Source organism: Emys orbicularis, chromosome 1, assembly GCF_028017835.1.
Source record: "Emys orbicularis isolate rEmyOrb1 chromosome 1, rEmyOrb1.hap1, whole genome shotgun sequence".
Lineage (NCBI taxonomy): Eukaryota > Metazoa > Chordata > Testudines > Emydidae > Emys > Emys orbicularis.
Genome location: NC_088683.1, coordinates 33,572,270 through 33,599,224, shown reverse-complemented (window position 1 = coordinate 33,599,224; position 26,955 = coordinate 33,572,270). Strand labels below are relative to the sequence as shown.

At 42.1% G+C, this 26,955-nt stretch overlaps 1 protein-coding gene across 2 annotated transcripts; it reads right to left on the bottom strand.

Moving 5' to 3' along the window:
- Nucleotides 1–24,228, bottom strand: TRMU (tRNA mitochondrial 2-thiouridylase). 2 transcript variants are annotated; one of them, XM_065419191.1, is made up of 11 exons: nucleotides 24,144–24,228; nucleotides 21,580–21,745; nucleotides 18,385–18,491; nucleotides 17,777–17,899; nucleotides 9,446–9,618; nucleotides 8,043–8,096; nucleotides 7,865–7,931; nucleotides 6,586–6,686; nucleotides 1,540–1,684; nucleotides 1,201–1,283; nucleotides 1–211 (listed from the first exon to the last, which is right to left on the bottom strand). In XM_065419191.1, exons 1-11 carry the CDS (start codon nucleotides 24,226–24,228, stop codon nucleotides 56–58), a joined length of 1,260 nt encoding a protein of 419 aa, XP_065275263.1. In that variant the 3' UTR covers nucleotides 1–55. The 2 variants fall into 2 exon arrangements, with proteins under 2 accessions (XP_065275263.1, XP_065275271.1); XM_065419199.1 differs by lacking the exon at nucleotides 1,201–1,283 and having other exon boundaries at nucleotides 189–211.
- Nucleotides 24,229–26,955: the final 2,727 nt, after the last annotated feature.

The following is a 26,955-nucleotide window of genomic DNA, read 5'->3' as shown; positions in this document are numbered from 1 at the left end:
CTTATTTTAAGGCTCCAGTTTCCCAAAAGTCTTTCAATCAAGAAAAATGCATGAGTTACGTTGCTGGTTCTAAGTTCTTGATCTCCTCTGCTAACACATGCCTTGAATCCTGCTCTCTGCTTTTGCCCTGTTGTAAGGTGTACACTGATGGGCCCAGCCTCATGATTTTTCCACTGCCAAGGCACTCGTCACCCTTGTAGAACACAGCAAACTAGAAGACAAACACAGCAACAGTCTTTAGAGCACTGGCAAGGTGGCATGCTGAGAGACTGACCGATAAGAAGGGAGATCTCCCTGAATAGTCACGATCATATTAAATTTATTCCCTTGTATTTGCTCTGACCACATTACATAAAATGGGAGTGTAAAGAGAATGAACAAATGGATAGAATTGTTGACTCATAGGAGTATAAATATAAAATTTGATAGAAATTCCATCACGAAATTTTACAATATTACATGACAAATCAATGGTAAGATAGTTATTTTAATTCTTTTTCTTGATGATGGAATCTCTTTTTAGTTATTATGTAACACTTTTTGTTTGAAAAGCTTTTCAATAAGGGGCTGATAGTCACAGAAGTAGAGTGTATCATTTTCACAGGAGCCTCTTCAAAAGGCTGAGTTATACATTCTATAGTGTGGTACTGAACTCTTAACTCTTTGTGCGATGTGAAAGGCTGTTATGTTACCTACCAATGTTTAATTTTTCTTTTCACTTTTATGCTGGGACATGTGAATCTGTCAGAAGCAGATAACCTCTGGACATACAAAAATCAATAGTACTCCCCCAAACATTAAATATGAAAGTCAGTATCACAAAGTTTCTAATGAGCAAATTACTAACCAAACTCCTGATTCAATTCGTGTATGTATTTAGACCCATAACAGATTCAGTTTCTGCATACAGGTTCTGATCCAAAGTCCACTAACATCCAAGGGAATATTTACATGTATTGCAATGGGCTTTAGAGAGGCCAAAAGTTTCTAAATCAAGTTTCTTGCATTTTGGTTTTTGGAGAAAACTTTCTGAATGTTAGTAAAATAACTGAGTGATGATTTAGATAGCCTGAAACAACAGTTCTGTAAAACTGGGTGGATGAACATTCTGAAGTTCTTCTAACTGATGTTATGCAGTTAATAAAACATGGGATACTAGTAAATAGAAATTAAAAGAGAACCAATTCTGGCAATACTTACTTGCCCTAGTGTAAGAGCTCTTATTGGCTTGACTAGTGTCACCCACACTGTCCCATCTTGGTTTAGAGTTAACATGGAAGGCACTAAAAGAGAAAATTGTTAAACAGCCAGCTAGCTCACCCTTATATTCACAAATAAATTAACTGTTTTTCACTGGCTTAAACAAGTCTAATGAGTGGAGATGTCTCCAAAAATAATGCTTTTTAAGTCTTTAAAAAATGGAAAAGTATCATTAGCACGAACATTTTTATCTACTTGTGAGAAATTATATTAGACCCTATTTCAATCTATCACCCAAATCAGAATTTGAATAGATTTAAATGTACGAAGTTTAATCACCTAGTGCCATCTGATGCTGAAACCTGAAAGTACACTCCATCATTTTGTCCCTAATTAGCTCAGCAGGAGGTTCCTCTGCAATCCAGTGCACACGGTTTGTCCGCAGTAGGTCTCTATACAGTGCAGGGTGATCTGTAGATGGTGCCTTAAAGTACAACATTTTTGTTTAATACCAATGTTTATGCCAGATATTACATAACTGTTGTGAATGAAAGCATAGATTTCAGAAAAACATCAAGGCATACCACAATAAAAGCTAATCCACTAGTAAAGCAAGTAGATGTTAGATTCTAACCAGCTTCCTTAAATCTTTCATGAAAAAAATATGCCATAGCAAGTCTGAATTACTATTCAGCGTCATGCTCCCTTCACCCCCACAGTTATGTCAGCTCATTTGTGCACTTCTCCCACACAATCCTCGCCAGCCCTTTCTCCATGCTGACCCTTATGCAGTATTATCCTCGTTATCTTGATCCAACAAGTCCACTATCTTTTCTTCATCCAAATCCCTTTCTAAGATTCACTTCTTCCTTGATATCCATTAAAAAACAAAATTGATATTTTTAAAAAAAGGAATTCAGAAATCAAGATGTGCACATGCTTATGAGGAAATGTGATTTGTTGTTGTGCCCTTGTCCTTATTCACCCATTCCCCACTCTACTGATTTACCCCCACTTGTCACATCATATTTAACCGACTGTAAGCCTTCTAGGGGTGTGGACCACGTCTTATTTACCATTTGTTCTAAAAAAGTGACTCTCATACTTTTGAGTGCTGTAATGTAACAAGCTCCCAACTATCACAACCATCATTACCAATCATAAGACACCAAAGATGTTTGGACTTTAAATCTATGCTATTCTATTGATTAATTAGCATTGGGTGATGGAAGACAAATGCCAATTCATGTGACACACTACCTCTGGAAGGAATTTTTGAGAAGTAGGTAAAGCATAATGAGTTAAAAAAACATGCCACTGGAGGTGCTTCTCAAGCTATTATTTTGTCATTCTGCCAGTGGCATAAGGGAGAACACCACAAATCTGAGTAGTCAGGAATCCAAGCTGCAACCAAGAGGAGGTTCTTACATCAGTGTCTCTAAGGCATGAAATAATTCTCGTATGCTCATTTCTCTCCTTCTCATCCCCTTTTTAGTTTACAGTGCTGTCTTAAGAAAGCACATCTGCTATAATGAAAGACTCCAGAGAAAGAAAAATAACATCACTAGCCAATTAGAGAACCAAACATTGCACAAAACATTAGTGATGTTAGGGTGCTTCAGAATGCTGGAGAATACTACATGTTGACGGGTCAGTAAGGCAGAAATTATTTACAGAGCTATATCTTGTCTGTTTTCACAGAGAGGTGAAACTGTACTAGTGTTCAATACTTCATTTTCTAGCAACTTGCTATGCCAATATAATAAATTAAATGTTTTAGATAAAGTATTATGTATTGTGCCACAGTGGCTGTATGAAAAACCACCTGCGTTTTGGAGTAGTACATTGGAGGTTGATTGCCAATAGTTTGGAACATACTTCAAGCTAAAATCTCTAACAACTTTCTACTAATCAGAAGCCAAATTTTTGGACAGGATGTATAAAACCTGTTAATGCTATATCAGTTGGTAGCTTTTGTTTCTCTTTTAAATGGCAAAGAGAAGACTTCTACATAGATTAGAATCAGGGCTGGCCTTACCATGAGGTGAACTGAGGTGGACGCCTTAGGTGCCAGTCTGTGGGGGCAGCACCACTAGGACCCAGAGTGTAGAAAATTGTGTCTGCTGCTGGTGCATATGTATTCTCTCTGCTCTAGATGCACAGAGATGGTGGAGTGCTGTGCTGGAGGAAGGAGGGCACAAGAGACGTAACAGTCAGGCAGGAGAAAAGGTGAGAGGGAATAACAGAAAGCAGCAGGGGCTGCAGAGAGAAAGAGGAGGAGGAGCCTCTTATGTACCTCTCTAGAACCCCCAGGAGCCTGGACTGATTAACACCAGCTTCTCAGGGAGCTTCCTGTTTTCTGCTGCTTTCCTGAACCCACTTGAGGAGAACAGGCAGTCAATTGAAGTAGTAGGAGCCAGTTAGGCCCTTAAGACGCTGGTATCTTCCCTCACTCAGGCCTTGCTACCAGCCTGCTTATTTGTCCCCTTCAATTGAGTGTTGAGAGCCACTATAGCTGGCACAGAACAGCAGTCATGACTGAAAGAAGAAAACGCCCCTCTGGGGCAGCATTCAGAAAAAGAAAGCAAGCAAAGGAAGCTTTTCTATCTAAGCAGGAAGGAGCTCTCCTGAGATACATAGACACAAATGTTCACGGTGAACCTTCCGGCCCCAGTGAGGATGTGAGTGGTGAGGAGATGCCTGATCTTCCAGTTAGTCAGAGTGCAGGTGACCTGGTAGCTACTGCAGCATCCATACCTCCATCTCAATGTGGATGAAACCACGCACATTCCTGAAGAGAAGTGTAAATCAGAGAAGAGTGTGGTGGAGGCGCAAGAAACAGCTGCTGCTGAGTTTAGTTCCTTAAGTTTAGATGACCCAGGACTGTGGACCCACTTGAGCAGTAGCCTGAGGGACTTCCTTATACTGCATGGGCCACAGCAAGTGAAAAACTTCATGTTCTCAAAAACAATGAAAATAGAAGTTTCCATCCAACACATTACTGGTGTAAAATCCCCAATGGTGACAAAGTGGAGAGGCCATAGATTATGTACTCAAAAACCCAGAATGCTGCATACTGTTTTTGTTGCAAATTCTTCCAGTCTAATGTTCCAGCCACATTGGGTTCTACAGGAACACTGGACTGGAAAAATCTGGCATGCCATGAGAAGGCAGCAAATCACCAGAGAGCATTCCATAGGTGGAAAGAACTTGAACTGAGACTAAGGTTCAAGGCCACCATAGATGATCAGCATCAAGAGAAGACTGCATCAGAGTCTCTTTACTGGCAAAATGTTCTGAAAAGGCTCATTGCCATTGTGAGAATGCTTGCTACCCAAAACCTAGCACTGCGTGGCACTTCAGATCAGCTGTATGTGCCAAACAATGGAAACTCACTTAAAATTGTGGAGCTGATGGTGGAGTTTGATGCTGTACTACAGGAGCATCCAAGAAGAGTCACCACCCAAGAAATGTACACACACCACTACCTTGGAAAAACAATTCAAAATGAGATCATAGAGTTACTGGCAACAAAAGAAACAGAAGATTGTGGCAGATCTGAAGTCAGCAAGATATTACTCTGTTATTCTGGACTGCACACCTGACATCAGCCATACGGAACAAATGACTTTAATGGTGCGTTTTGTAACAACAACAGAACCTAGTGAAAATGTCCCTGCAATGGTGACTGTCAGAGAGCATTTTCTAGAATTTATTCACATTGATGATACTACAGGAGCTAGTATGACAATGTGCTTCTTAAAAGCTGGAAGATACAGGTAATTGTGATAGCTGACATGAGAGGTCAGGGCTACAATAATGGTGCCAACATGAGAGGAAAGAACAGAGGAGTGCAGACACGGATCCGAGAGTTAAACCCTCGAGCTTTTTTTGTCCCATGCAGTTCTCATTCACTGAACTTGGTGGTCAGTGATGCAGCAGCTTCTAGTGAGGCTGCTGAATTTTTTAATGTAATTCAAAGCATCTATGTATTTTTCTCTGCATCAACTCATCAATGGCAAATTTTGAAGCAACATCTGGGAACATCCTCTCTGACACTGAAACCATTGAGTGCCACACAATGGGAAAGTCGAGTGGAGGCGATAAAGCCTATCAAACACCAAATTGAGAAGATAGATGATGCCATAGTTGCCATTATGGAGGATAATACTATGACAGGAACTGTTCGTGGGAGAACAGTGGAAGAGGGAAATGGAATCACCAGAAACCTATGTAACTTCAAATTTCTGTGTGGCTTAGTGCTGTGGAATGACATACTGTTTGAAATAAATGTTGTAAGCAAGAGACTCCAAGGTGTCGACCTTGATATATCTGGAGCAATGGAACAACTGGACAAAGCAAAGTCAGACCTACAGTCTTACCGGTCAGATGAGGGATTTCAAAATGTTCTTAAGAGTGCACAGAAGTTGGTAGAGGAACTTCACACTGAAGCTATTTTCCCACCCATTCAAGACTACAAGAGTCACCGAAGAAGACGACATTTTGATTACGAGGCATGGGATAATCCCATAAGAGACTCCAAACAACAATTCAAAGTTGAATTCTTTAACCAGGTGCTAGATTGTGCAATACAGTCAGTTGAAGAACGTTTCATGTGGCTCAAGGAACACAGCAGTATATTTGGGATGTTGTATGATATTCCAAAACTCCTCAGTATACTTGAAGACCTACACCAGCAATGCAGGGCACTAGAGACAGTGTTGACACATGACAACATGTGCGATATTGATGCGAGTGATTTAGGTGATGAACTGAAAGCCCTTTCCAAATGCTTCTGTTGCTCTGCGCATACTTCTAAAACTTCCTGTAACAGATGCCAGTGGAGAATGCAGCTTCTCCAAGCTGAAGTTAATAAAAACACATCTACACTCCACAATGACACAGGAGAGGTTGGTCGGCCTTGCAACCATCTCAATAGAGCATGAGCTGGCCCAGACTGTGGACCTTCAGGAAGCAGTTCAAATCTTTGCAACCAAGAAGACACAGAAAGCACCACTTTGATTATTCAAACAGATAAAAATGCCAGTGTTTACTATACAGACAAGAAAAGTTAACTTTCAAATGCCTGAACAGCAAATGTAAGTGTTACTTAAAATTTTTGAACAAGCCATTTTAAGTTGCTAGTTCTCCTTTATTGGGGTAGGTAGCAGAGCAGTACCATGAGAGGAGTAGAACAGGAAGAAGGCAGAATTGAGACCTTTCAAATTTTTGGCCCAAGTGAGGGGGCATGGGAGTGTCATTTGAGCTCCCCGCCTCATGTGCCAAAATGTTGTGGGCCGGCCCTGATTAGAATCATATTCTTTTCAGTAGGAATCATGCAATGCCTGCATTAATCTCACACAGTATCAGTGTAAATAAACTTACCACAAAGATATTTCCTGAGGTTGCATCTTTGTCAACAACAAACCAAGCTTCACTGAGGCCACTTAGCTTGGCCCTCTGGCCTATTGTATACAGGAAACAACCTAAAGAAATATGAAAATTTAACACTGGTAACACCCCCTTAACTCTTTAGTTTCATCAATCAAAATATTTCAAATGCATAAATCCCTCTCTTCAAAAGTTTAAGTATACCACTGAGCAAAAAGTGTCTAATTTTCTTATATTTTGAAAGTTAGAGACTCCATAAACTTGAAAAAGTTTTTATCTTAAAAGTCTATACCTGCTGTTGTGACCAATACCCCGAAGACTACTATAATTGAAATAGATTAGAGAAAAACATCAGTATTTCAGCTTGTTTAGTTTGTGAATTTGATAAATGTGTCTTGTCAGTTTCATGTTTTAATGAGTCGGTTTCACTTCCTATTACATTCACTAACTTGACATCAGATTTTCATGCACTGGCTTGTGGGATCTTAGGTGTAGGCTCTTTTGCAGGCCTTGGAAGAGTGTTTATCAGTAACAGAATCTGAAACTGAAGAGGCAACAGGCAGATGTTCACAGAGAGGAAGGGAGGGGAAAGGAGAGGTGAATTTGGGCATATTTGGTGCTGGTGTTCTGTAACTGCCCAAAAGAACCTTTTGTGCATCACAACCTGCATTAATTTATTTTTAAAAGAATTTAAAATTTCTGGATGTTTAAAGGGTGCTCTATCAGAAAATGGAATTGAAACTCAGTGATTTAAAAAAAAAAAAAAAAAAAAAAAAAAATCAAGTTGACAGTGTTCCTTTAGCATAAAATTAATGGAGGATCTAGTGGCAACAAAGTAATCCGAAGTATCAGTGGTGCTAGGCAATAATTATGTTTTTTCTTTTTATTGCAATATAAAACTAATATAAAAACTAGAGACAGGCCAAAGCCAGTTACAGGGTTAATGGATCTCCTATGATTCATTAGGCATACCAAAACAGAATAGGATTATAGACATTTAGAATTTTACAGAACTAGTCTTTCCAAATAAAATAGCATTGTTATATATTACACAAATGGTTTATTTATAATATATGGAGATATACCTATCTCATAGAACTGGAAGGAACCCCGAAAGGTCATCGAGTCCAGCCCCCTGCCTTCACTAGCAGGACCAAGTACTGATTTTGCCCCAGATCCGTAAGTGGCCCCCTGGGTTTAGCAGGCCTATGCTGAAACCACTGAGCTACCCCTCCCCCCTAAAATCAATTAGCTAGGAAAGGAGGCTGCTTACCTTTGTGTGTTCCTATCACCTTGTTATCTTCAATGGAAACAAAGTTACCTGGACGAGGTTCTAAATACTACAAGAAAGAAAAATAGCTGTGTAAAAGATCTTTCCCCAGGCCACATTACAAATTACTAGGGAAATCAGAACAGAAGTTTATGAATTCCCCAGATCTAATGTTACTTGCCTCAAGAATGAAGTTTTCAAAATTTCTTTCACCAATGAAACAGATTCCCATACTCTAAAAAATAAAATGAATGCACACTATAAAAAAGCAGAATGAATCATTTGAAAATCCTAATGTCAGAACATTCATTATCAGTACAGCAAGGATTTACCCTCCCATGCACCTAGAAACATGCTAGGTGCCTCACAAAATGATTATAAAAATTGCTGCCCCAAAGAGCGCACAAACTAAATTCCATATAAGTGAAAATCATAAGTGCAGGAAAGAGGAGAAAGACACGGGTGACAATACGCTCACACGGTTACTAAGTAAGACATGAACACATCTTGATGACTGTGTTGCATGCATATGTAAAAAAAGTGACCTGCCCTTTACCTTATGATACAATACTAAACACAAAGACAAGTCACTGAAGCCTAGATACACAATGGTTCTTAAGCACCTGAACCTCAGATTTAGGTACCTAAGTACCATATTTAGACTCAACTCTGATCCACAAAACTCCTGCTCAGCTGCTGTCTAATCCTGTAATCCAGGAGAAGCCCTAGCTGTTTTGTTGGCCAGGGTGGAAAATTACTTTCGCACTTTTCACTGCAATGCTTAAGCATCTCTGCAGATTTGTTCTTCTTTCTTCCTGAAACTACATCACCTAAAACCCTATACTACAGTCCTCAGACAACTGCGTAGTAAAAAACTGCTTGCTATGAAGATAAGTACTAAAAACAAGAAGGAACATAATCAGGAACATAGCAGCTGCTTACATTCATACTCCAAAAGATCACACCATAAAATATTAGTTCCTTAGCTATGGAAACAGAACTACCCTTGTGAAAAAAGTGACCTAGGAAAAAACAATCTGACACCAATCTATACCAATGCATCCTGCAACACAACTATAATAAATTGGAGATACAGAGAACCATGGTGAAATAAATCATTAGCTATCTCTGTGACCTGTGCTGGTTGGAAACAGGCCACATCCATCTCCTCAGTCCTCAGAGCTACAATGGTAGAGGAGCTTTTTAAAACCAACCAACAAACAAAAAAATTAAAATATCCAGGCTAAGTACTTTGGGACAGGTAGACAACTGCGTAAACAATGCAAAACTCAAATTACAACCCAAATATTTTTTGTTTTTAATTAATGGAGATATCCTATCTCCTAGAACTGGAAGGGACCTTGAAGGTCATCGAGTCCAGCCCCCTGCCTTCACTAGCAGGACCAATATATTCTATTATGTTACTCAGAAATAATTTGACTGAATTTGATGCAATGTAATTAAAAAAAAATTATGACTATATTTAAAGTTTACCCAATAAGTATTATGTTTATAACATATAAATCAGAAAAAGAATGGTTTAGAGATAAATATAAATCAAAAGTTTAATAAGTGTTACCATGCCTCTTTTCTCTTTAGCACATGATGAAATCCGTGTTCTGCTGCTATCTTCTTTACAAAATCTTTTGTCAATCCTCCTAAAGGAAAAATGGTTCTCCTCAAAGCATCTTGTGAAATCTGACTGAGGAAGAAGGTCTGGTCTTTCAAGTGGTCAGCTCCTGTAAGAAGTTTTACAGCTGCAAGGTATAGAATACACAAGATGTTTCAATGTTACATAGCTTAACTCCTACTATTTACATAGAAGTTTAGTTAAAATTCAGCCTAAAATAAGAACTTCTACTATAAACACATCTTAGCAAGTTTTCTCATTGCACTCAACAGAAAACATCTGGAGAACTTTTTACAATCTAGATATTGCTCCATTTCCTAATATTGTATCTCTTGTTCAATTTTACAAGAAGAAATGGGGATTAAAACTGATTACTCAAACTAACAGGAACACCTGTCCAAAACCTCATAATGTTTGACTTATGACCCAACATTCCAAATATTTGGTTTTGCCTGTTTATTATGGTCTTAAACATTTTAATAAAATGATAAAATTTTCCAAGAATTTTCAACAATTTAGAATATTTTTATAATATTTTTCTTTAAAACTACTTCCTACCAAAAAGAGCTACACAGATTTTGATTTTGTATTTTGCTGAACCTCTGTTTCTTTTACATCATGGTGAATTTTCCTGGTAAGAAACGCAATAATATAAATTAATATTTGAAAAAAAATCACTGTAAATGTAGAAAGAAGTAATATTAGCTAACAGTGTTGTATCTTGTTTTTCAAAAAAATGTTTGGCCAAATTTGCTCAAAGTCACACTGATGTAAATCCACATTAATGTCACTGGAGGCATTCCAGACCTACAGCAGTACCACAAAACAGAATTTGACTTGTTTATAAAAATGATCTACAGATTGCCTCCCAACAGCACAAATGACTTGATCCTGTGTTATATATGTAATAATTATGATCCATGAGGTCAGCCTCCATCACATAGTTATATTGTAATTTTCAGTCATATTCTATCCATTTGGATAAGAACTAGTCTCCATCATAGCTCTGGAGTTTCATGGCTAACACATCGATGTGCCTTTTGTTTCAAATGACTGAGAAACGGTTTTGAGATACTGGTCAGTCACATCTAATAATAGAGAGTCTCCACAATAGGTCTGGAAACACACCTAGAATACCACATTCATGGTGATAGACAGTTAAGAGGTGTCACAAAACAGGTGTTGGAAAGTGGGGTTTCTCCCTGTCCTGGAAAATGCTGACTTTCCAGGAAAAAAAAAAAAAAAAAATCAAACCCCAAAAACTTTCAGCTGAAAACTTTCAATTTGGAAATGCTAGCATAGTGCCTCATGGGAGCTGTAGTTTGGGATCCTTGTGCCCCCATTTACTTTTATGGGACAGACACCATGAACTGGACTGTATCTCCCAGCTTACATCCTTTGAACTCCACTGAAACTACTTGCGCCAAAGTCTCTAATGACCTCTTCCTAGACAAATCTCAGAACTAGTACTCCAACCTCAGGGTCCTCGACCTGTCAGCTGCCTTTGATGCTGTTGACCATGTTGTTGTTCTTGAAATCTTGTCCCCCCTGGGCTTCTGTGACTCAGTCCTCTCCTAGTTCTCCTACATCTCTAATCTCTCCTTCAGAGCATCCTGCAGAAGATCCTTCTTAGCCTTCCTCCAACTGTCTCTGGGGATTCCACAGGACTTGGTCTCCTTCTCTTCTCCCTCTACACTTACCTCTGAGTAATCTAATCTGAAGACACAAATAAAACCACCATCTATATGCTGATAACACATTTATCTTTCAGGTCTATTCTAGAAGTGCCTTCTTCTGGTCTATAAGTACCTATATGGGACACAAATATTTGATAATGGGCTCTTCAATCTAGCAGAGAAAGCTATAACATGATCCAATTGCTGCAACTTGAAGCTAGACAAATTCAGACTGGAAACAAGGGATAAATTTTTAACCGTGAGCAATTAACCATTTAGGACAATTTCCCAAGGGTTGTCGTGGATTCTCCATGACTGGCAGTTTTTAAATCAAGATTGGATGTTTTTCTAAAAGATATGATCTAGGTCTAGGAATTATTTTGGGGAAGTTCTATGGCCTATGTCATACAGGTGGTCAGACTAGATGATCACAATTGTACCTTCTGGCCTTGGAATCTATGAATCCATCCACACAGCTAAAACTCTCATAAAGACTCTCCTTATGTCATGTTTCAATTACTGCAACATCCTTTTCTCTGGCCTTGACAAATGTAATCATGTCCCATTCCCAGCCATTCAGAATGCTGCTGCAAACATAATTTTCTTATCTTGTCACTTGGACCATATCACCCGTCTCTCTGGATCCCTCCACTGGCTCACGCTTCTCTATGGTATTCAATATAAGCTACTTTCTTCACTTTGAAGGCCTTTCATGGCTCTGCTTATTTCTACCCTACCTATCGTCTCTCATTTTACTCCAGTGGCAATTCTGCGCCACTGCTCCTGCACAGAATTCGCAGATTTCTTTGCTTCCCACACCCAGATTGCCCCACACAGAACCCTCTCACCCCACACCTGGATCCTGCTGGGCTGAGCCTGCCTGCCCACACCTGGTGCTCCAAGCGCAGAGAATCAGGGCTCCGGGGTGTTTCTGGGGAAGGCCCAGCACTTATGCTGTATCAGGTGCAGCCTCACCACTGAGTCTATGTCCCGGGGGCAGGGCGGGGGGAGAAGAGTGCGGCTGCAGGGCGATCTCCCACCTCTGTGAAGCCGGTAGCCTTTGCATCCCACTGCCATGCTGGAGCCTCCACATTTATTTATTGACAAATAACATTTGCAGAATTTTAAACTATTGTATGCAGAATTTTTATTTTTTTGGCACTGAATTTTTATTTTTTGGTGCAGAATTCCCTCAGGTGTATCATTTGCTATTGAAATGTTGACTCCCATGTCCAACTGGCCTATGATGTCAGCCTCCATTACCCACTTGTTAAAATTTGTAAACAAACATCTTCACACTTTCCTATCCTGCATCTCATGCTTGGGAGCAGCTCTCCCATCAACATCTGCAAACTCTCTCATTATCCTTCTTAAAATTTGCTGTGATGGCTATAAAAAACTTGACAATAGTTAGGCTGCTGGTGTGTTGAGACCACTGCCTGTCATATTGACCACTGTTGTCTTGTTGTTTCCTTGTACTCCCCCATCTGTCTGTATCCATCTGTTGTTTCTTGTCTTTTACTTAAGATTTTAAGCTCTTTAGGACAGAGACCATCTTTTTGTTCTGTTTTTGTACAGTCCTTCCCACAATGGGTTCCTAGTCCATGACTAGGGTTCCTAGGTGCTATAGTAATACAAATAATTAATAATAAATAATAGTAATCAACATTATGCAACACCATCTCCTTTCTTGCCAAGATGCCACAGTGCATCGGGGAGTCACCATGGCTGCGGTGCATCAGGGGAGCTTTAATCTGTCTGAATAGCCAGGCCTACAGAGGAGAATGGTGGCATGAGACACTACAGCAGCATTTCTGAATCAAAATTTTCAGCAAAAAACAAAAAAATAAAAACAAAAAACCCACCTCTTTTGGCCAAAAATTTCATTTTTTTTATATTCATTTTCTTAATGAAAAGTTTAGATTTTCCACAGGAAACAGACAGCTTTGTTAAACATTTTTTTAGTTGGAAACCCAATTTTCCATTGAAAAAATCAGATTTTAGACCAAACATAATCAGGTTATACGATATTAGAAAGGATTTACTATCATTGCAGGGAGGGCAATTTGATAACCATAATTTATTACTGAGAGACTGGGGTTCTGAACTCTAAAGTAGCAAGCTACAGCACTCACATTTGAAGTCTTATGTGATTTACAGTGGATTAAATATCCTAATCTAGAACTATCAAACAGTTTATTTACAGAATCGCTTATCTGAACTTCAGTTGAGAGAAGACTATTCCAAATCCATTCAGAAGTAAATGTACAGTATAGCACAAGCCTTGGTCACCCCATCTCAAAGGCGGTTCAAAGAAGAGCAGCAAGAATAAAGAAGGGCACAGGAAAAACTCTCATATAAAGAGAGAGTGTATACCTTAGATGAATAAGGAGTCAAATAAGAGGGGACATAAAATATATAAAACAATTAACCCCATAGAGAAGTTAGATCAGGAACTTTTCTCTCTCTCATTATATAAGAACAAGAATCCTTAATGGCCTATATCAGGGGTGGTCAACCTGAGCCTGAGAAGGAGCCAGAATTTACCAATGAACATTGTCAAAGAGCCACAGTAATATGTCTGCAGTCCCCCATCCGCTAACCCCCTCCAGCCCCGAGTGCCTCCCACCCACTGGCAGCCCCGCCAATCAGCACCTCCCCCTCCGTCGCCCCCCCCCCCCCCACTGCAATCAGCTGTTTTGCAGTGCGCAGGAGGCTCTGGAGGGGATGGGGGAGGAGCGAGGGCATGGTAGGCTTGGGGGAAGGGGCCTGGGCCTTGGGGGAAGGGGTGGAGTGGTGGCAGGAACTGGGGCAGAGCAGGGGGTTGAGCAGTGAGCACCCCAGAGCAAATTGGCAAGTTAGCATCTGTAGCTCCAGCCTCGGAGTCATCACCTATGCAAGGAGCCGCATATTAACCTCTGAAGAGCCACATGTGGCTCCGGAGCCACAGGTTGGCCACCCCTGGCCTATATTGATAGCAAGGACTACTCTTTTCTTGGAATTCTACAAATCCCATAACTTGTAATAGCTGGAGAGAACAAGACCTATATTTAACAGAATTACTTAAATATTCTGGGCCAGATAGTCAGATGGTGTAAATCAATCTAATTCCACTGAAGGCAAGGGAGCAACACTATTTTTCACAAACTGAGGATCCGGCCTTCTGTTCTTAAAAGCCTTTATTGTTTGTTTTTATCTTATAAAAAAGCATTACAACAAGAAGTTTGACTACTGAAGTTTAATAATGTCGAGATGTCACCTTGATATGTATTTACTATTGTAACCAACTGTCACAGGCTGGCTGGCCCTTTAAGGGGAATCAAGATCAGCCTCACCAATGATGTTGCAGCTATCCCCCTGCTGATCCTGACCTGATGGCTTGATTACCATTAGTGACCCCAGCTGTGAAAGGATTAGGGAAGACTACACAGAGAAAGGAGAACACCTTCAAAAAAAGGAGGCCCAGGAGAGAAGGAGGTAGGGAGATACTTCTCTCTTGAGTAAGGGCAGGGCCATCCTTAGGATTTATGGGGCCCTATGCAGTATCATTAAACTGGTGCCCTTATGCCTGATGGCAGCCCAAGCTTGCATATGTATTTTAGATAAGAATGGTCTTTTGAAGGATTTATTTAAAAAACTATATGTCTGAAGATCCAAGCATTTAAGGCTAAAGATGAAAACTCCGATTGTGATTTAAAAACTATGCAAGGATTTTTTAGAGATGTGATTTTATAATCTTCTGTAACACACTAATGAAATATTTTTAAAGCAAATTTTAAACTAAGGTCCTGTAGACTAACATGTTCTGAGTAAAGTGAATGTTTAAAATTAAATAGACAAGTTAAGAGGGAAGGTACTGTACATCTGCGGTCAGGCTTCGGTTATGGGGGGTACAGGTATCGTTTGCAAGGATGAAAAGAAACATACATATCGCATAACCTGCATAGACCCAGATTGGGGTACAAGAGTTTTTAAAGTGTCAGTGGATAAGTGGGCTCGGGTACGCCACCCATGGAATGAATAAGGAGTCCAAGTCAGTATCGGTGTAGCGGATAAGTACAAGGGTGGGGTGCGTCCCTTGGTCCGTCAGGGAAGGAAGTGGGTTATTTCCCTGGTCGGCGGTCTCAGTTACTCAGTGTGGTATTGGCGGTGTCCTGTGATGTGTTCCATATAAATGTCTCTGGACCACCTGATGGTGTCGGACACAGTAATGCACAACTGTTTGTGTCAGTAAATTCAGAAATTGACAGTATATATCTGGGGGTTGGCAAATGCCTGTTATTTGGCAAATGCTTCATTACCACTTGAATGGCTCTTCAACAGTTTCAATGTTGTGCTAATAGGTCTGGCAGGCTTTTTCACTTTAACGTACTAGACCCCCTCTACAGGAAGACTCACCAGGCTGCAGCAGCCAGGTGTGGTGGCAGCCTGCAGGAAGGGTCAGAACAGGGATAGGAAGAGGCGGAAGGGTGGACACTAAGACCCAGGGGTACCCCAAATTTTTGTGTGCCCTACGCTATGCTGCGTATGCCTAAGGATGGCCCTGGGTAAAGGCCTGGCAAAGACATGCTGAAAAAGGCGACAGGGATGGATTTAGTCCCTGTGATAGGCCTTTGAAAAGGAGCAAGACCCAGGGAGGCAATCCTGGGGTCAGCATTCCAAGGGAGGAGCAAGGAGCTGAGATGAACTAGGAAGAAGCCTGAGAGGTCTGGAAACCAGATAAGATGCTGTAATAACAATAGCCTGCTGGGAAACTGCAAAAAGGCCTTGGAGGCAGGAAGTAGCCCAGAAATACAGCAGCATGTCTAAAGGCACAGGCCTAGCTGCTTAACAAAGGGCCGGAACTCAAACAGAAGGTGGGTCTGCCCCAAAGAAGGTGCACAGAAGCTCCAATACAAGGACCATTAAACCCAGGGTGGGGCGGAGAACTGAACCCAGATGGGTTGAGGTGTAGCCCAAGAGGGGTTGTTCGGGATGTTTGGATTTCTGTTCTCCTGAAAGGGATCCAGATCAGATGCGATTTAGCTGGAGAGCTAAGTCGTGGACAGAAACGGGTTATTATAGGGACAAGTAGTAGGCAACAGGGAACACTGGAGGCAAAGACCCCTGCAACACCATGACCTAATGCCAAGGGGGCTAGGAAATACGGTGTAAGAAAATGTTAAGCTTAAAGCCATTTATATATCTAGTTTCTTTAATGTTTATAAATATAACTGTGATTAAGGAAAGTTCTTAAGAAGATAAGTGCTTTGAGAGACCTAAACTGAGGAAGTCATGTTGCTTTTAATATGACTGTGTAAGAGCCTGTGACAAAGTGGGGAATTTTCTTAATGTTTTATATGAATATTGAGCGTGCCTCAGTTTCCCCTATGCGCTGCATGTTTAACCAGGGGTGTGACCTAGCAGCCTGGACCCCAGACAATGGCCGGGACACTTTGTAACTGGTGACCCAAAGACCCTCCCCAACTTGGAAGCCATCCGGCTTTGGCCAGTGAAAAAACAAAGGACTGAAGAAACAGAGCCCAGGTGATCCGTTTGCCCAAGAAAGAAGACAAAGGATGAAGGAGGAGCTTTTAGGAAGGTGATATAGTGTGATTGGCTAGAAGGAGGAACACTTCTGGATTGGGGACAAAGAAGGGTCTGGACCCACTTGAACTCAGGAAGACCCAAATGAACTATGCTGTAACTTTCTATTCTAAAGGGTACCCAAGAACTTTCTATGCTGTGTTCCAGACTTCCAATAAATCCTTTTGTTTTACAACGCTGGCTGAGAGTCATTACAATCTAAAGCTTTTGTTGCTCCCTCTCTGCTAGTCTTCCCCCAAGGGTCCAGTTCGAGTGGACTCACTGAGGAGAGCTCACTGAATCTGACTAGTGTGGCAAGGCACCTCCTTCATCTCGCCAGACTTAGCACTACCCCCCCTCTGGCGATGGCGGGCTTGAAGTAAATCAGCCCTGCTCTGGGCAGCGTTTGCCTTCCCCCTTCTGTGCTGCTTTGGCCATTTTCAGGGTCGGCCTAAGGGGTGATCCTTCACCAAACAGAAAGGAAACAGTCTCAAACACAAAAACAAAGGGGGATACCTTTCCCTGCCTCCTTGCTGGGGCAGGGTGTCGGTCCTTCCCTTAGCAGACACTCAGGTTTGGCTGTTCCCCCTATGGGAGGAAGCACAGCCTCTCAGCCTGGAGAAGCTTATTTCCCTGCTGCCGCTGGCCTGGCAGCAGCTTGTCATTCTCAACCCCCTTTTCTCTCCCCAGAGAAGGGGTTTTTAAAGGCCTCAGGCAGTCCTTAATTGGATTCAGGTGTCCCGAATTGACCTGAGGTAACCCTTTCTCAGCTTGTAGGGAAAAGGGCCTTTAACATTCTAGGGCTAACAAATCGGCCTTCCAGGACCCTCTTGCAGCCATCTGGTCTGACTTTGTCACACCAGGCATGGGGAAAACTTAGAGGTGTGGTCCAGGAGGCAATGGAGTGAAATGGCTTAACCTGAGAGCGAGAGAGAGATCCTCGAGGAGGGCTGACACTGAAAGGTGTTCCTGCCAGGGACCATACGGAGCCAAGAGAGAGCACTGGGCCTATGAATCTGTGACAAAGCCATATTAAGTGCTTACCATTTCTAACTTCAAATCGGTTTCTGAAAAGCCCTTGTGGTCTTTTAATATGTTTCTGTTGGAAAATTTCTTCATCTTCCAGTGAAGTCCTTGCATAATGCCCAGTTGCAACTGCATCCGCTCCTATGCCAAGTTTAAAAAAATATATATATCGCACTTGAACTTCACAATATTCAGAGTATTAAAGGTTATAGAAATATTTGGAAACACAAATGATTATAGGAATAAAAATTAAAGATAAATGACATCTGAGAAGCTTTACATAGCTAGCCAGTGCTGTCCTAATCTTAATACAGCCCCAATATTTAATGGAAAATCATATTTCTTGATGTACACTACTTCCATTTTTTTGTGCTTCAAGGAGCATCTTCAAATGCAAAATTTAAACTTCTCTTCACAAGAGATAGTTCCCTGAAATAAACTTACTTACATCTCTGAAAACACTTTAAAAGAAATACTTTACAAATACTGATATAAGGCTACAAAGATGTTTAAACTGTGTTTGCACATGAGATCAGGCTTCTTGCCCAACATTTTAAAAAGAGTTTGCTCCTCTTTAGCATTTTTGCAGTATAGAGTATATACAAACAAACCTGAAGACAACTTACCAAGGTTATCCAGAGCATAACGGAGAAAATAATTGAATTTGATATGCTTGTTGCACATTATGTCAGGATTAGGAGTTCTTCCCAATTCATACTCATTTACAAGGTAACTGTAAAACAAATGTACGACTATAAACATTTTTTTATGTCAGATAATTCTATTCAAGTATGGAGAAGTACTTCTCTCTCGAGAGCTTAAGACCTATCAATAATACTAAACGTATATTGTGCAAGAAGCAAACATGTGAGCGATTCATTAATATTTTATTTTACCTATAAGACAGCACTCATTTAAGGTTTTCCATGACTGGACTAAACTACAGTTTTTCATATTTAAACTCATACTAGCGTTTCTCAAATTAAGTTTCAACATCTTTGTACTTTAAAATAAGAAGAGTGCTTAGCATTTATATTTTTAGCTAGGGGACAAACGTGGCCTCATCACCACAGTATCTGATTGTCTCTTGTATGATGCTTTATTACATGTTCAAAATGCATAAACAAGTGCCAATTAACAACAGCGCCTAAATACTATGGTGATGGGCATGTGTACTGAAATACCTTAGGGCCTGATTCTGCAAGGTGTTTCTTGTCCTCAATTCCCATTCAAATATATAGTAAGTGACAGCACAGGATTCTGCCCTCAAACACTACATGCTAATTAAAAGGTACTTTACACTTAAAAAAAAAACAAAAAAAAACCCCAGGTGTTTATTTTTACTCTTTATAAACTGAAACAACCTCTCAGACTTGTCCCTTACATTTGACAGACTATTTTAAAAACACAAAGCAAAATGGTTTTTCCTTTGTTTACTACCTTTTCCCATACATTTAACAGATGATACCAGCAACTAAATCAGCTGGGCTACCCACACCTGCACTGCTCTTGTTTTTCCTCTTTGACATTCAAGGGCAAGACCAAATAGGCAATTTATTCATAAGAGTGTACTGTGGCCTGTAAGAAAGACTACAACCCAGTGGAAATTTTGAAGGATATAGTTCCCAGAGGGAGCCTGTGAACGTAGGCAACAGCAAAGCTTGCTGGATCGGTACAGCTGCACCACTGCAGCACGTGTGGTGAAGATGCTCTCCACCAATGGGAGAGAGCTCTCCCATTGCCATAAAAACCCACTTCTGCAAGCAGCATAAGCTATGTCGGCGGGAGAAGCTCGCTGTGCACACGAACGCTTATGTCAGTGTAACCTATGTTGCTCAGGGGGTAGAAGATTTGCACCCCAGAGCAACATAAGTTTTGCCAACATAGGCTGTAGTGTAGACATAGGCTAAGAACCCTTCATGTCAGTCAGAGGGAGTTCTAAAAAAAAGCGTAGCCAGCAGGTTCTTTAGGGAAGCAGAAAACAAAGGAAAAGGGGAGTAAGTGGCTGCTGAATCTCTCCAACATTGGTTAGAGACTACAGAAAAGGCAAACCCAGAGTGATTCTCTTGGTTAAAAAGGCCTAGGAAGAGGAGGCCTGAAGAGGTAGGAACCATGGGAAGGGTTAAGTTCACAGTCTGAAGAGGCAGAAGAGAAAGTCCTAGCAAAGGGCAAGCTGTTTGCTAGAGTAAAAGACTGCATCTGAGCCCTGCACTGAAGAGGGAAGATGTAGGGAAAACAGGAGAAGGAAATGGTTGAAGAAAGCAGTAGTGTGGGCTTAAGACCTCGAGTTGCACGCTCTCTTATTTGGAGATCCCAGGCTAGCACTCCCAAAGAGGGTAGAATACGCCCCTCTTCACTCTCCTGTATCAACAGGGAAAACGGGGTGGGGACACCCTGTGTTTCCTTGTTGAGCAAAGTGAGGTCCTATGCTTAATCTCATTGTATTTCTCTGCTGAGAGGACTGGGAGAAGCAAGGAAGTGGATCTGATGATGCGTGGAATTGAGAAGAGGCAGGGAGTCACAAGGGAATGGAGGAGCGTAGAGTGGTGGCGAGGAAGGAAGCAGGGACCCATAGTCCGAGGAAGTGGAGGTGGGTAGGGTTGTTATATTAATGTAGATGGAATAAATGGGCTAAAGTTGTTAACCCTATCACTGTCCAACATTAAACAGTGTTAAACAATGTCCAAGACTTGATATACAGCAGAGGTTCTCGCAGGGTCGTGAGCCCTCAGGGGGTCGTGTGGTTGTTACATGGGGGGGGGTCGCAAGCTGTCAGCCTCCACCCCAAATCCTGTTTTGCCTCCAGCATTTATAATGGTGTTAAATAGATTTTAAAAGTGTTTTTAATTTATAAGGGGGCGTCACACTCAGAGGCTTGCTATGTGAAAGGGGTCACCAAACTCAAAAGTCTGAGAACCACTGGTATAAAGTGCTTAGTACCTGAACAAACATACCATTAAAAATCCTTTTAACCTTTTATTAAAGATACAGAAAAGAAGAAACAATAGTTAAAACATTTGAAATATTAAGTATTAACTAAGGCTTTCATTTTAACTGCACTCCCTTGTTCCCCCATTTTCTTTTCAAGCTGCAGTGTAAACAATTTTTAGAAGGAAAATCCCCATTGTTTGGCAGTCTCTTAGATCAGCAGTTCTCGACAGGGGGTCCGCTGCCCCCTGGGGATTCGCGAACCCTTTCAGGGAGACTGCAGGACCCTGCAGCTAAAACCCAGAGCCCGAGCACCTCCCACGGGGCTGAAGCCAGGAGCCGCAGGGTTGAAGACTCAATTCCCGATGCACCCGGCGAGGCTGAAGCCAGGAGCAAAGGAGGCTGAAAGAAGCAAAGCTATTTTTTATGACAACTTTGGGTTTGGAGTAAAAGTAATCTAATATGCAGGTTTTTTTGCTCCAATTTGATGTAAATGAAAGTAACTGAAGTTCCTGTTAAATATTTTCTTCCTCAAACTGCAGCTAGTTAGTATGGATGGAAAGAGAAAGAGGGAGGTATTGGAACTGGATGACATACTGCACCCGAATTAACCTAATTCCAGAGAAATCCCATCTATCAATTCGAAGAGTAAATGTATGTAAGTATGCCAACAGACCCATACCTATCTTAGTTGGTGGTGATCCTAAACTTGTAAGACAAGGAATGAATAACAATTTCTACCACATTAAGATATTTCTGTACTGTCTTATGACTCCACAGACACTAAGTTGTCCTTGTCAGTCTTTTGCCATTCTCTACCCCCTCACTGTTCACATACTAACACTTTATCAGAAATTATATTTTTGAAGACAATGTCTCTAAAACAATCCTACCTGAAAACTTCATTCCAGTACTCCTTGACATAGGAAACTTGATGAAAAGGGATATCCAGTTTCTGACAAACTCTATAAGCATCTTCACAATCTTTGTCAGCAGAACAAACTCCTTGTTCATCCAGAGTGTCCCAGTTCTTCATAAATACTCCTGTCACTTGGTAGCCTAAGGAAGGAGGAAAGGAATTATTCATATACTGAAAACATTCTTAGGGATCAGACCCAAACTCTGGATCTTCCAAGTACCAACTGGGCAACAGTATTCTGAGTGTTCTTATAGTTGTCAAGAAGTCATTCCATCAGTGCCTCACACTGCACTTTCTTGCTACAGATAGCGCAACACTCAGACAAGCCCTTAAGGCAGATTGATGTGTGCTTGGTCAAAAATCAAGAGCCTCTTTCACTTCTTCCAAATACCATTATTTCACCCCAGCATTCTGAACACCTGACATCCCCAGAGAACATGCCAAGCCCCTGGGGTTGTTTTACATTGCATATATTAGTAATTCCTGTTTATGTACAGATTCTGAAAAGAATTTTTAAAAGCCAGTCTCCTACTGATTTGATTTTTTGTCCATGGCTAGTTTTTCCAGAGTATTCTACATCCAGATACCTTTCCCCCCACCCACTCATTGTCCAATATGAATTTGAAGATTTAAAAACACCTGGTTCTAGAACTCCTAAGGGGACACTAAGGTTGAATACTGGATCATTACACATTTAAGATTTTTTTTTTCAGAGAAGAAAAAATTGTGTATTATAGTAACCTTTAGGATCCCAACTGGAAACAGGGCCCTATTGTGGCGTGTTCAGAAAACACAAAACAATAAACATACCAGCAAAGTGAAGAAGAATAATCTGCTGCACGTCATGTTAGTTTCATAAATTTTTTGTGGTGTTGAGTTTTGCTGGGATGAAATAAGATAACAGAGGGGCAAAGTGTGTGTGTGTGTGTGGGTAGGTAAGGGATAGGGGAAGGAGAAGGGGGAGAAAGAAGTGTGCATGGACTCTGAGGCTGAAGTGAAGAGATGGTGAAGGAGGGGGCAGGAGGGAGTTGGAGCAAACAGCCAATTAGCAGAAAGGAAGAATGTCCAGAGTAAAAACTGTAAAAAGCAGTTGCACACAGATGGCATAACTGTCTAAGGGTCCTGTTGCAGATGCTTCTCTCTGCTCCTGCCAGCTGAGTTTCAGGGTGGCCTATCCCAGCAGCTTTTTTCCTCCTTCCCTAAACTCACACGGGCCCTGGTGCCCCTCTCTTGAATCATTCCAAGAATGCAGGAGGGCAGGCGTTACCCCAGCAAAACTCTGCATTTGGTACTTAATGTTTCTAAACCTATCAAAGAACATAAGGGTTTGTTCTTCCTATAGATCCCCCAGCAGGCATATAATTTCTAATTTTTCAATGTTTGAAAATTCTATGCCAAATAGTAAATGCTGTAAGACTAGCACTTCCCATATAAGGGCCCTTAATGCAGCTGCAATGATAATGGAAAATATTCAACCTATCCTCTTTTCAACAGCTCTTCAGGTTTAAAAATAAGGAATTCCTTCTTACTCAGTAAGTACAAAAGTGAATTTAAAAAGTCTTCAACCTAGGTATCAAAAGAGTTTGCCATAACAAATAATGAGATATCATCAAATTAATAGAGATTCATATTTCATTCTCTGAAAGTCCATATCTACACTGGGAAAATCATGTGAGAAAACGTGCTAATATTTTAAATAACCTGACGTTTAACAAGACTTTGTGCCTATTGCAGAGAAGAACAAGGTTAAACTGTTCAGGTTAACTATTAGAGAGAGAAGGTGGGTTACTGTTGTATGAATTCAAGGGACAGCGGTTGCAGGAAAATCAGCCTGGAATGAATTGGTACAGCCAGGTATGTACAAGAGGAGTGTCTGTCATGACAACAATCAGGACAGCATAATACTCTTACAGGCAGCAACGGATGACGGGGCACCCCCAGGCACTCCTAGCCCTTCCCCCACTCCCTGTCACAGGCACTCTAGCCTTCTTCCCCATATCACAGACCCCAGGCACCCTAGCCCTCCCCCCATCAAGTGTCACAGGCCCCAGGCACCCCTCCCCTCCCTGCCACACCGGGTACCCCACTCCTTCTACCCTTCCCCTCATGTCACAGGGTCTCAGGCAAAGGCGTAGCGAGCGCCCTCCGTACCCGAGGGGGCCCCGCAAGGAAGGGGGGCCCTAAAAGTGGCAAAATAAATACCGCATTCCAGTTTCTGCATTGTAAGGAGTCCCGCCCGGACATATGTTCGGAGGGGGCCACGTTCTTTGTTGCTACAGCCCTGGTCTCAGGGCACAGTGCAAGCAGAGCAGGCCGGGGCCCCTTCTGAGCATGGGCTCCATGGCGCCCTTGTAAACCCGGCACTGCCCACGTGTCACCTGCCCCAGGCACCCCAGCCCTTCTTCTCCCCCCGTCATGGGTCCCGGCCTCCCGTCCTTCTCTCCGTGTCACCGGCCCCAGGACCCCGCGTCCGGCGCCTAACGCTCTGCGCCCCCTCGCAGCTCGGGCCCTTGACGCTCACACTCGCCACCGCCTCACCTCTCCGCCGGAGCAGCAGCGCCGCCACCGCGCTGTCCACTCCCCCGGAGAGCGCGCACACCACGCGCCGCGCCGCCGCCAACATCTCCGGGCCCGGGCTGCTTACAGGGGCGCCCGCCCCGCTCCCGCTCCCGCTCTCCCCTTCCGGCGCCTGCCTGGCCCGCGGGACTGGTCGCGCCGCCTGGGGCTCCTAGGGCAGCAGGGGGCGGGGCGGACGGGAACGTGCCCTGCAGCCAGCACTAGCCGCCGGCAGGGAGCAGCTCTCCCGAGCACGCTGACCAGGGCTCGGACCGGGGCGAGCCCGCCCCTCACCTAGAGCCACCGCCACCGCCCCCACCGGGGGGAGGGGCGCGGAGAAAGGAGGAGACTCGGCGCCGTGCGCTGGCTCGGTGCAGGGATCTACCTGCCGCCCCACACCCGGGGCTCTGCTGGGGGAGGTCAGGGGCTGTTAAGAAGCGTGTGCAGCGTCCCTCCGTGTAGAAATGCGTTTGCTGTGAGTTCCCGCGGTAGGGCTTGCTTGGGGTCTGGCCTCCTGCCGACAGAGCCAGCAGCTGGGGCCTAGCGGCCCTGCGCTCTTCCAGCCGCCTGGATTGGCAGCTTGGTGCTGGGGGAGTAGGGCGAGGGAGCCCGCCCCCCTGCCTAGAAGGAAGCCTGCAGAGAAAAGTAGCAAGAGTTAGGCTCGAGTTGGGTCGCGAGGTAGGAAGTTCTCCCAGACAGCCCCTGAGTGGCAGAGTGCAGCGCAGCCTCAAGCAGAGCTGTTATACGGGAGCACATGGTGAAAGGCTTTCCTCTAGGGCAGGGTTCTCCAACTTTCCCCCCTGAGGGCCAGCTGTAATAAGCACAGTGGCCCACTTATTAACTCTTCTTAAGGCAAATTATTAATTGTAATTATTACATGCACAAACTATAACACTGCAACTAAACAATGTCTGGGGTCCTTTTCATATTAATGTAAACAATTGTAATGAGAGAAATCCCTAGCAATATACACTCAAGAGAAATCCTTCGAGATCTTCAAAGCCAAACAGGGTTAGTCAAGTTACACTTTGAATCAATGTTGAGAGTAGTAGGTGGTGTTCAAACAGGAAAAACACAATGTATAAAACTGAACAATAAGCAACACAATGTTACTAAAATTGTTAAACAAATTGTTAATTTTAAAACAAAATAGCTGTCCAACTTTGAACTATATTGTTTTCAATTTTTTTAGTGTAAAATCTCAATTTCTGTGCTAAGTAAAGACTCAACCCTGCTCTCTACTAATTAGAAAATAAAATATTAAAATATAAAATAAGTTATAACACACTGAAGTAATGGATACTCATCCAATCCCATAAAGGAGAATCCAAACTTTAACTATGTGTTGTCATATTTTCTTACCACTTTATGTTTTTTGGCTGGCTAATTTTGCATAGCTGTAGGTGGTCCAGGACTTTCATTATCTTCTCTATCAACCTTCTTGCTTTTGAAAAATAAATGGATCCATGTGAGGTTGAAATACTGCTTACTATTTTTTACAGTTGTAAATGGTGGACTGTGTATGTTGCTAGGTTACCTGGCAGTGAAACACAGTTGTACTCAGGTTGACATAAAGTTGACATATTGCAGCTTGTTTTTTTTAACTAAAGATTTCTAAACTCTGTCCAATATATACATCTCAAAACATTACATTTATATAGCTTTTACTTGGGTTACATGAGTCACATGGAATTAGAGATTTACTAAGAGCTTGACTGGAGAATGGAGTTGTGCTGGCAGACCACCCGGGACTGTGTCACAGCCCACCTTTGGGAACCCCCGCTCTAAGGAATGGATTTCCAAAAGGTCTCACACTACATAGAAACTGGGAGTTATGCAGCCTCAAGCCACATGGAGCAAGTCAGACATGATGGTGTGGAGAAAGCTAAGGGATCGTGTTGACATTTGACAAAGGAGTGGTCAAGGTGAGTGATGGATCTGCTTCATATACTGTTCAATGGTATAGACGGAAGATTGAGCTTTGTGAAATTCTATAGCCAGGGGCACAACCAGAATTTTCCTAAGGAGGGGACCCAGGTTTCCTGCCCTCTTGGTCCCCGACCTGAGGGAGTCGGAGAGCCAGGACCCAAGTCTCACATGCCAGGCAGTGCTCAGGATTTAGTCAAAGCTGGTAGTAATGCTATTGGTTCCCTCTCTGGCTAGTCTGATCAGGATGTAGGCCTAAGCCAGGAACAGTCAATTTTTTTTGTCAAGGTCCAGACTCCAGAGAAAATAATAAAAAACGCAGCAACAATAATAGAGGATAATAAGAATAACTAAATAAAAAAATTCAGGATCCATTCAAAAGCATCTAGTAGTCCAGATTTGGCCCCTGATCCAGATACACCATATCTAAGAGAAGGTGGCCTCAACCCATAACATCAACTGAAACATTTTAGTGATTTCAAAAGTGTCTTCCTACTTCTAGAATCTTTCAGCTAGTCATATGAACCCATGGATTTACCAGGAGCCTTAAAGAACCTTTATCAGGAGTTTTAAATCTAAACAATTCAGCTCATAGCAGGCTTTGTCTTCAACTTTTGCTTTTATAGTTTAGACAGGCTGAGTTGGAGTTGTTACCATGGACATCAGAGTACAGGTCTGTTGATAGCTGAAGGGTTAAAAAGCTTCCAGTTCATTTCTGGGTCCTCCAAACAAGACCGCTAGCAAAAAGTAAGGCAGATCAGACTTGACATTTGATGTGTAAGATTAAAATACCTGCCTCTTCCCATTTTATGTCCTATTCTTGACTTCATATCATTTCTTACATCTAGAATTACATCTCTCATACAGT